The sequence below is a fragment of the Phragmites australis genome, chromosome 2 (assembly GCF_958298935.1).
Source record: "Phragmites australis chromosome 2, lpPhrAust1.1, whole genome shotgun sequence".
Classification (NCBI taxonomy): Eukaryota; Viridiplantae; Streptophyta; class Magnoliopsida; order Poales; family Poaceae; genus Phragmites; species Phragmites australis.
The window spans coordinates 38,932,987-38,944,050 of NC_084922.1; the positions used below are offsets into that span (position 1 = coordinate 38,932,987).

General features: G+C 41.8%; 1 protein-coding gene across 3 annotated transcripts; it reads right to left on the minus strand.

Moving 5' to 3' along the window:
* Window positions 1-324: 324 nt before the first annotated feature.
* On the minus strand, window positions 325-10,205 carry LOC133908755 (probable lipid-A-disaccharide synthase, mitochondrial). Of its 3 annotated transcripts, XM_062350904.1 has the most exons (9): window positions 9,892-10,205; window positions 8,649-8,748; window positions 8,459-8,564; window positions 8,171-8,391; window positions 7,424-7,502; window positions 6,283-6,521; window positions 5,222-5,448; window positions 1,421-1,512; window positions 325-1,265 (listed from the first exon to the last, which is right to left on the minus strand). In XM_062350904.1, the coding sequence occupies exons 1-9, from the start codon at window positions 10,116-10,118 to the stop codon at window positions 1,243-1,245; spliced, it is 1,314 nt and encodes a 437-aa protein (XP_062206888.1). In that variant the 5' UTR covers window positions 10,119-10,205; the 3' UTR covers window positions 325-1,242. The 3 variants fall into 3 exon arrangements, with proteins under 3 accessions (XP_062206888.1, XP_062206887.1, XP_062206889.1); XM_062350903.1 differs by having other exon boundaries at window positions 327-1,512; window positions 9,892-10,204; XM_062350905.1 differs by having other exon boundaries at window positions 328-1,512; window positions 8,459-8,572; window positions 9,892-9,908.
* Window positions 10,206-11,064: the final 859 nt, after the last annotated feature.

Here is an 11,064-nt window from a genome sequence, read left to right on the forward strand (position 1 = left end):
ACGAACATCATCAGTTTTGAGGTTACAGATCCAGGAAGCTAAGGTAAAAACATGGAAATTTTGTTTGATAAAAGATTTCTCGGTGTGAACGAATGTTGAGGATGGAACCTGTCAACCGTCACTACGAAATGGCAGCGTTCCTTACCAAGATTTCAGGAAATCTGATTCCGAGAGGGCCATTGCTAGCCAACCACGCATGATAACTTGTTCAACAAGAGCTCAATAAAGAGTTGCAACAGTAGGAACTCATGAAGGTTCGCTCAGGGATAATTTAGTGCGTCGAAGAAGAAAGAAACACGTTACCTGGAGGCTCGAGAAGACCGTGTCCATCTGGAACTTGGCAGGCAAAGAAAATCTAGAAAAGCAAAAGATATTGCCCGATGGAGTCCACTGCCAGCAAAAAGCTGGCAACTTGTAAACTAACGAGAAGATTTCGAAATATTTTCCATGGAACATTCGCCATAAAATCTACTCTAAAAGCAACAGATGTTAGCCGATGGAGCCCACTGCCGACATAGCCCTTGCGTCTTGTAAACTAACAGCAAGAATTCAAAATATTTTCCACCGAACATTCGCCGTCTCATGGCCCACCCTCTGCGTGAGCTCAGGCGTGACGTTACCACCGGCAACGTGGGAATCCACGCTTCACCCACTTTGACATGAAATTAGAGTCCAACCAGTGCGTCGATCCATTTCCAAAACAAAACAAAAAAACGTCTAGCGTTCATCAGCCACAAAATGAACTGATACAAGACATGCAAACTATTACTAGTACATCAGGAATCATCGCCAAAATTTCGTAGGGATTTTTGGGGATTTAACAGTCCATTCATCAGCACATGTTCACATGTTCATCAGAAGCTGCGGCATCGAGCAGAAATATTGAATAGAGTGACAACTCCTCAATCCTTCCCTAAAGCAGCAGCAGCCAAATTACCAAACAGGCAGCCTTGCAATCGCAGAACCTGAACAAATGCAGCAATATCTTCGTACTTCATTAATAGTTACCAGGTCCCACGGTTCCTTTCAGCAATGCTTCCTAACTCCCTGTTCCCTTCAGGAAATTCTAAACACGGAAGAGTCTGCGCCAACAAGATGACCCAGACTCGCACTTACCCCACTAGAACACATGCCCGGAATCTATAATGATAATGTGGTGTTGACCTGATCCCTGCAAGACTTCGGAACTGAATGCTTTTACCTAAGAAATTGCTTGCTCCTCCAATTGTGGATCAATGGCAGTCAATATGATTCGTCGAAGACCACTTTGCAAAACAAAAAATAGACTATACCACTCAATTCCAGAACACTGTATGTTGATGTTTATCCGTATAAAGCACTGTTAATGCTGCAATCATGCTAGGGGAGTAGACATTTGTTGACAAGCTTGCATTGCCCAACTCTTCCATGAATAAATTACCTCGTTTCTTGATAGGCTCGTAGAGAACCTTGAATACTTGGTCAGCTGACTCAACTTGCAGCTGACGAACTTCATCATTAGAAATAACCTCGCTGGTTCAATCAAAATGGGATAAATACGATGAGGTACAATTTACAATGTCAAATCCAGACATAATATAGCTCAAAATGGAAATGGAATGTCACCTAGGAAAACATAACAGAGGCCAGTGGAGTAACTAGCAGTTAACTAACAGGGAAATGAGACCCCCAAATGTATCTATATAAACAAGATATTGGCACAGCTATAGGTTACACAGATGCTAATATTATCAATGAAAAGTTACTGTATCTGTATTCATTCATACACAAAACCTGATCAGTTATTCACTGTTGGAACTCTGTTATTTCTTTTTTAATAGCATACTCAGCTACTTCCAATTACACACCACAAATGGCGAGCATTAGGGCAAAGACCTGTTAGTTCCTCTTGCATGCCACTTATCTAGAAAAGTTGCGGCTTTAAGGAAATAATTTCGACTTCCACTAAAAAGGAAACAAGAATTACTCCAAATAGCATTTCTTTTCAAACATGATACCATTATTTCATAAACACCAAATCCATTGTTATGTTCTCTTCAAACTATGTACTACCCTCCATATCCTATAACTATATCACTGTCAAATTTTATGAATATTTCTAGTTTGAAAATACAGCTTGACTTTGATTAATGCGATCATCTCGTCATAACCTTCAATTCCTTTGACACATCGCTTGCTCAATGCTCAAGTGACATGCTACTTTTTTTTAATCAGAGTAGAAAATATAACCTAATAAAGGGCCAAAAGAAATAGCAAGTGTACCATAGAAAAGATTGAAGATTTCATCAACAATCCTAGCAACTAGGTCTTTAATTCCTTTTTCTTTTGAGTGGGATGATTGGCTAGTTTAGTAATCCTTAAGGTTCACAAACAACTGGAGACAAGTTCAAATCCCAAAGAATCACATTGAAAAACACAAAATACATATCCAACCCAACCTGGGGTTGGCGGGATTCAAACTGTGGTCATTTGCCAGAGAGCCAAGAGGCGATAACAGTTCGTCTATCCAATGGTTGCCTTTGACAGCTAAGCTAATAAAAGCAGAGCAACAAGTCCTAGCTCATCAAGTAGGCTAGGAAGTAAGACCACTAAATTACTACTAACGACGCAATATCTGATGGAACTCAAGAGGAATAAAACAAAAAAATGTAACAACAACTATATATTCATGATCCTATAACAACTGGTATTATGGGGGGGGGGGAGTACAATTGCATAGCACAGAACTGCAGAACACATCCCCCACATTCATATTGTGCTATAACAATATGGTGCTCTAAAGAAGACCGGGGGTGCATAAAGGAAAGCAATGTAATATGAGAAGCAACCCTCAAGACCAGGTTGAGCCCCTTAATTGTAGATCTTACGAACTGTTCTCTACTGGCTACCATCAATCAAGCACTAAGTACATTGCCTGAAAGCATGACTATGTTATGGGCTGAGCCTTGGGCGTGTTTGGGCTGGAATTACTGCAGCGCCGAGTTAGATTAGGGATTAGTTAGAGATAAGATTGTTAGGAGATAAAATTGATTAGTTAGGGCCGCTCCTATATAAAGGAGGGCGTAGCACCCATTGTAAGCAAGCAGAAAAATAGATAGAAAGAAGGTTCAGAGCCTCAAGAGAGAGGGCGAACTCATCTATCTATTTGCTATCCCCTTCGCATAATCAACAACCATATCATTTGATATTAGAGCCCTTTGATCCTGCACCTACAACCATCGCTACACCGATGCTGCTGTCCTGCACGTCACTGTAGCATCGTGCTAATGTAGCGACACCATTGCTGCTGCTATCATCTCATTTTTGTCAACACCACCATCATGGATGCCGCACCCATGAAGTTCTTCCAGACCTACGAGGAGTTCCTCGGCAACTACTACGACCCGACGCAAAAAGGGGAGGACTATGAAGTGGAACTCGACCTTGATGATTTCTTCTTCCAAGCGAAGCAAATGGTGGCGGAATATGAGGTGGACCTCGGCGATTTTTTCCACGAGGAGCAAACCGCCGACCTCTCTGACTGCCCTGTCGCTCCAGCTTGGATCTGCTGGCCTTGGTGACATTTTCGCTGCCCGGAGCCGAATGGCTTTCTAGTGCAGATTCGCTCGATTTCGCGCAGATCCGCCCGATTCTGACACCCGACGGACGTCTCCAGGGCCGAGCCGCCTCTTGGCCCGTCCTTCCTCCCTGCTCACACGACCTCTGCCTCACAAGACCGCCCAGCCTCCCGGCTTCGCTCGGTTTCTTCACACCGATCGGCACCGGCCTACACTCCTCGCACGGTCGACCATGCCTGCGCGCCATCGAAACTCCTTCGTCCGCACGACTTCCCATCTGCACGGGCTGCTCCGCTGCCCGGCCTCTCCGCACTACGACGCCGCCCGCCGGATCCAGCAATCGGTGGAGGACGACGTCCCTGCGCCGCACGGTGTCCACGCGGCCCGGCGCGGATCTGTGGCACTGCCTGCCTGCCGCCGCTCATCTGCCGGCGCCGCCTCTTGTTCCGCTAGGCTGCCTCTCCAACCGACCGCCGAATGATCCACGTGGAGACCGCAGCTCCTCCGTCACGCAACTCCACCGAGTCTTCGCATGCCGTCCCGCTGGACCTCGCTCGTCGCGCTGGCTGCTTCAAGCTTGTCGCGTTGGGCTGCCTTTCCGCCGAGTCACGAACCGACGCCGCCCAACAACGCCTACCGAAGCTTTAATGTCAACACTACCACCGGGTGTTCGGCTTCCGGAGGTGTGGGATGCAACGGCTACATGCTAGGAGATCTCGTCGTCATCATGCCTTCGCATTCCGTGGCAGGAAGGCCAACGATGGTGCTTTATGTAGCTTGATTACACCATTCGCAATGATGTCATCGTCAAGAAGGTTGTTGTGTTTGTGGTTGTTTCTTCTGGCTTGGTTAATTCCTTCCTGCACAACATGGCATCGTCATCACAAGCGATCCTCCGTGTTTGCTGCTACTGACATCCTTCGTGTTCTCATGGCCACGCCAAGAGTTCGGGCCACCACCACAGCTCGAGGACGAGCTGTCTTGGAGGGGTGGTGTGATGTTATGGGCTAAGCCTTGGGCCTGTTTGGGCTGGAATTACTGTAGCGCCGAGTTAGATTAGGGATTAGTTAGAGATAAGATTGTTAGGAGATAAGATTTGTTAGTTAGGGCCGCTCCTATATAAAGGAGGGCATAACACCCATTGTAGGAAATTTAGAAAATAGATAGAAAGAAGGTTCAGAGCCTCTGAGAGAGGGGGAACTCATCTATCTATCTGCTACCCCCTTCCCATAATCAACAACCATATCAGACTAAATGCTGACTATGACCATAATGTTGTAGAGACCTAAGTTAGTTTCTACCAGCAGACTTGCATTATTTAAAAATTTAAATTTCGAAGAACATGTATATATCAACTGGTATTTGCAAGTATGATGTTATTTGGATGTTACATAATCTGGATGTGGAATGGGTACAGAATCAATTTTTGAACTACCAGAAATTCTTGTTCACTAAAGTCTAATAGTATCTAGTTAATCTTGTATTCCTTGAGAACAACATGTATTTCCTCTAGCAGCTGACTGACAAAAGGGTCAATTTGAACATTGTCAAGAAGTTCAGGAGCTCGACTTAGCAATTTAGTTGAGACTTGATTGCGATTATTTGGAATAATTAGAAGCTGCCTTCGTATCTCTGAAAACAGGTCTAGACTATAAACAAATTACCTTAGTTTTGCAGCCAAGTTTTTAGCTGTACAGGAGTGGAAAAGGATCTCAGGCACCACGGGAGAATTCAAGAGAATGTTGGGCAGAGAAATATAATTTATCTTTTTTCTCAGGTGGATAAAGCATTCTGTGATGAAATGAGCTTTGTATGCTACTACACAGGGTAGTTTAGCTAGCATTAGTTCCATAACAGCTGTTCCCGAAGTACATAGTGCTGCACTACTAGCCTGCAAAATGAAGCATCACTTTCTTAGTTCACTCACATTAGTGCTGAAAGTTGCAACAACAAAGTTGTTTGATGACTTCTAGCCCAAGCAGAATTGGGCTGCTAAAAGTTAGAGCCCTAAAGATTAATCATGCCATAGATATTTTGCATTTAGCACTCTTGGCTAATACAAGTTAGCTTAAGATGTAACATATGCTAATGGGGATCAAACAATTCATAGTAAACCAAGATGTGGGCTTGATACATAACTCAAGTAGGCCCGAACTAACACTCGTTGGTTGGGGACCACGAGCTCCTACTTGAGGGCAGCATGTATATCTTTGAATCATGAATGTGTCACAATGTAACAAACCAATCATTTAATTGGTTGTGATAGGAGACACCTGTCTACCTCAGCAGGCCAAGATTCAGGATAATATGTGGCGCCTTTTGTCCATATGCACCCATGCGCGCGTGCAAGTGTATATTGTGAACTATAACGTCAGATTGAACAACAAAATGCTGAGCGGCTCACTGACAATAACCAGCCCTCCAACGATGCCTAATCTAGTCGCTGACAACAATTGACAACGATGGGCATGTGCCCTTCCAGTAGGGAACTGCCACAGGTTCATATAGTTCTCTGTGCCCATTGTGTGGTTATGTGTTCCTGAGATTCAAGCTCGGCTGATCAGCTCACCCGTTCGTCGTCAGATGTGCCTTAACATTACTACAAAGGAATAAAAATATTTGTCTGGAAAACTAAGATTGAACACCGGGATTTTTTCTGTACAGTCTGATCCATGACATGCTTGATAATTAGATTCATGTAACATAGAAAGAGAAGCGAGCTTACACTGAATGCGTCATATCTTTCTTTAAGCGATCCCCCGGGTATTAACACCACTGGAAACAGCCCTGACTGGACTACTTTTTCAACATAGGTCCTCACATCTCGATGTGGAGCAACTGGGATGACTAGTGACAGTTCATTAAATCTACATCTTAAGTGTTCCACACTATGCAAGAAGATTGGAAGCATTCGAACTACCTCCTGCATCCTGCTTCCAGGCAGCATGGTTATGATTGTGGCATCTAGCAAAGGTGTATTTCTCATTAGAAACTGAATATGTATTGATAACACAATAATCCAATGCATCAATGCATTCACACAATTCTAGAGAGGTGAATGTGCAATGTCTTGCTATCAACCGTTATTGATGCACACATAAATTTGATGGTCTTGCATTGCATAAATATAAGAATTTGCGTATCATGTTGATCATATGTGGAACATATAGTTGACTATCATCATCTCCTCATCCACAATAGCAACAATAAATGTAGCCTCCCTGATGGCATAAAAAAATATCTTTACAGATTTAGCTATATGTTTCACTACTAATGCGGGTTAAAATTAAGATATATGTGATCCACAAGAAAAGATGTCGCCATGCAAGCCCAAAACATTTTGGTATTCATTTGCTTTACACCCCATTGATCTCAAAGCTGATTTGACTATAGTACCATACAAATTATTTGTAACTGACTAAAAAAATAGAGCACTTCGCAATGACTGATGCAACAGAAGAAATTTACTTGAATTGTATTAATCCTAATTCCTAATGCAACAGACATGATTTTTACTTGAATTATTCAAACTACAGTATCAACCAAATGGATGCATACTTGCAGCCTAGCACTTAACAGTTCATAGTAAGTGTGCATGTGATTAAGTGGCACCTAGAAACTGCAAGAGTAGTTTGCAGACTTGAAACTGCATCATCAGCAGACATCAATCTTCAGATTAGTTGTTGGAAAACGGTATCTACTGTTTAGTTCCAAAGAAAATTTCAGAAAGCGAATATATAATTCACAAATCTGATAAATGTGGGCAGAAAAACACAAAACAGAAGGCAAGCATTGGGACTAGCGATCTAGGATGTAGCCATGTGCACATAAAAAGAAGCGCCCCAAAGAATGATGTATATGATTACCTGGGGACAACCCATGCTCCAGTCGGAAAGCTTCACTGCTTCTTCTAAGCTTAGACTTGTCAGCAGACAATTCTGGTTCCTAAAAAAATTCCCAGACAAAAAGAGCTAAATTGTAAGTCCCTTTAAAGCCATTGAATTGCCTTTGGTTGTCCTACCCAAGTTAGTAATCCCAGGTGTCAAACAGACCTATAAACTAAAATGGACAAGTCATAACAATTGAACTAAACGATATGAACATTTTCAGTTACCATATCGAGAGGGCGAGTTTTCACTAAAATATTTTAACCACTTCTAAAAGACAAGAAACACAATAGTACTTCTTATGTATCAGCATTTCTCTGAACAGAGTAGATAACTCTAATATTGTGAAGTGACATAGTGCTTGCACGTATAAATTGTCCATCCTAAAATGACCACTTCACAAAATGATGAGAATATGCCTTGGCACTACCACTATGAATTGGTTCAGGGACATGTAAATTTGCCACAAAGATACCTACACAATCAACCCCGGTCCTGTGCTCTCCTCTTTAAATCAAAATTTCACTACCGCTTCAATTTGTCATTCATATACTGTAGATGTGATATTTGTGGATTAATACAAGGTCTTTATGCAAGCAAATCTTAAGGCGGAACATGGAAAGAGAAGACACAAAAACAGTGTGGGGAAAAGATGAATGAGGCATTCGAAAACAAAATCTTTAGTTAATGATATAGATGCTGAAACAAAGCCACACAGGTCCCTACCATGTTTAAGAAAATAGCATCATCCAATAAGGGATGGCCCACATAAGTAGCAGGCAACCCATTTAATCTGCATATTTCATCCTCAAATGGAAGAATGCACAACATGTGGTCCACGAAATTATGTAACTTCGGGAGCCTGCTTTCACCTCCTTTCCAGGCCCAGAATGACGGTGCAACATAATGGACATGTAGAGGACTTAGAACCTTTTGATTCCATCTGCCTAGACAACAGAAATACTTTTACCATATATGCTCGTGAATAAATAAAGAAAATTCCTTCCATCTTACATTTCAATTGCCTCAACAAGCGAAACGAGAATCCCTTTGAATCAACAGTAACCACAGCGTGAGGCCGAAATGATATAGCAGCATCTACAGTATCCTCAATTTTCATCTGCAAAACTAAATTTAAGTATAATAAACAAACAAGTGCATTGTATGAACATAAAGCAAATCATGAGACAAAACAATGCTGCACCTTGACACTATATATGTGTGGCAGCAGCTCCCACAAACCCATTATGGCAATTTCTTCCATGGGAAAAAGTGATTGCAAGCCTTCCTTGCACATTAATTCACTACATTGATGAAAGAGTAGATTCAACGGTGAAGGAAATGAAAGACCAGATATGCAATAAAATGATGGGATCCAAGGTCCAACTTGAAACAGGGTTTGGATCAAACTGAAGATGGAAAAGTAAAAGTGTAAAATAATGCAATAGTGCTGAACAAATCATTACTTGAGTATGTTGAGCACATTAAAATTTTACTCTTTGCCTTCGAATAAAGAGAACACAGAAAACACCTGATTGCAAAAGATGACCCACTGGAATTTAATTAGGAAGTTTGTGTACATAAATGAGATTAGACAACTGAAGAATGGTGGCAACTCAACAACAACAGATCTTTCTTCTGATGGAGACAAAAAGGAGGAGACGGAAAGAAAGCAAGCCTGATGTTATCTTTGTTAGATTTACTTATGCTGTAATTCTAATGTCCGTCAGTCATTCCTATCCTCTTCTGGAGAGAAGAAAATGATACATGAACTGAGGAGGACTATTCACTTTACTCAAGTGAGGGATCAGATAAGACAACCGTTTGCACCCCGCATCCTTTTCTTTTCTCTCCATCCCCTCCAATCTATTCTTATGTATACCGAGAATTCACAACTTGACTAGAATCAGAAAGTGTGGTGGTCTGATCCTTATTTCTTCTATGTGCTAAACATAATAGAACCACTGTCTAAAGCAGCACCACGCACAAGTATAACAATTAACAAGAATGAAAACAATCAAGGTACATGTCCCTAATACTTGATTATAATGCTGTACACCTCTTAGGCTGCCCCTTTCCTTTACCTCAACATATTTGGATGTGCCAAATGTATATGGATGGAATCTAATTCTATGACAATACAATGTGAATACTGAGATGCTTTCTGAAGAAAATAAATAAGCGATCCAAAAACTAAATCACCCTTTTAAGTTACTTCAACTCCAATTACCCGGATCGTATGAGCAAATCTTACATAGCAACCACCATATCATAGCTGCAATTATATGCCGAAACCGAACAATACGTAAGCGTGTATTGCACTTATGGACATTGAAATGACAAATCAAACCTCGAACAAACGTTGAAACCAACTCTGGGTGGTTCAGGACTATTAGCACGAGGAACGGAACAACCAAAAGCAGGGAGAATGGGGAGGGAGAACACACCCGCCAACGCCAGCGAAGCGGACGGGAACAGGGGAGAGCGCCCTGAGGGACGCCATGAGCCGTGAAGCGAGCGAGTCGCCTGAGACCTCGCCTGCGACCACGAACACCCGGAGCTCGCCGTCCCGAGCCGCCGCGTCCACCACCCTAGCGTACGAGAGAGCGTGCGCGCGCCCCCAGGCCGGCCGTGCTCGCCGACGCGCGGCCACGGCGAGCCATCGCGGTAGCATCGGTCGCAACTGCAACGGAAGAGAGCGGTGCCGGAGCAAGTAGAGTCTGCGGTCTGCGGGAGATGGTGTGGGCAGAGAGGGAGAGCCTCGTCTGGAAGAAAGCCCAGCTCAAGAAGTATCGGCCTACCGGGTCGTGTGGGCCTTGTGCTTACGTATGCTGCCTAAAACCCTCGAGCTGCAGCAGCGCGTGGGCTTTTGCCTGACCGCGCAAAAAATAGGGAAAACTGCAAAACCCCCCAAAAGTCACTTGAATTTTGACTTTCCCCTTTAAAATTATTTTGTTGAAAACCCCCCAAAAGTTTGACTTTGTTGAAAAAAACCCCCTAAAAATTCAAAAAAATAAAAAAATTCTAAAAAAAACTAGAGACAATTCTAAGACCTGATGTGAAATTTTTTTTCAAAAATAATATCCTTTGCATCATATTTCATGGAGAGGAAGTTTAGAAAAAAAAAGAAAAATGTGCAGCTCATTTATTAACTCATGTTATTTTAACTTTTTCATGTCTACCATTATTTTTTCTACACAAATAATTATTTAAGTAAACTAATAAAAGTGGTTTCACTAATTTTGGGGTGTTATGGATTAGTTATGAATTAATCTATCTGCAACACATTTACTCAATCCTGCACGTTACAATAACTATTTCAAGATTTCATGTATTTTTACAAGATAGAGGATCATGTAAGAAGACTAAAAATTTTTGTTTCATGATTTTTGGATTAGTAAATAATTAACTATGCATTTAACTCGAATTAATAAATGAGTTGCACGTTTTTCTTTTTTTCAAACTTACTCTCCATGAAATATGATGCAAAGGATATTATTTTTGAAAACAAATTTCACAAAAGGTCTTATCATTGTTTCTAGTTTTTTTTAGAATTTTTTGTGATTTTTTTTTAATTTTTTTTGAATTTTTGGGGGTGTTTTTGCAACAAAATCAAACCT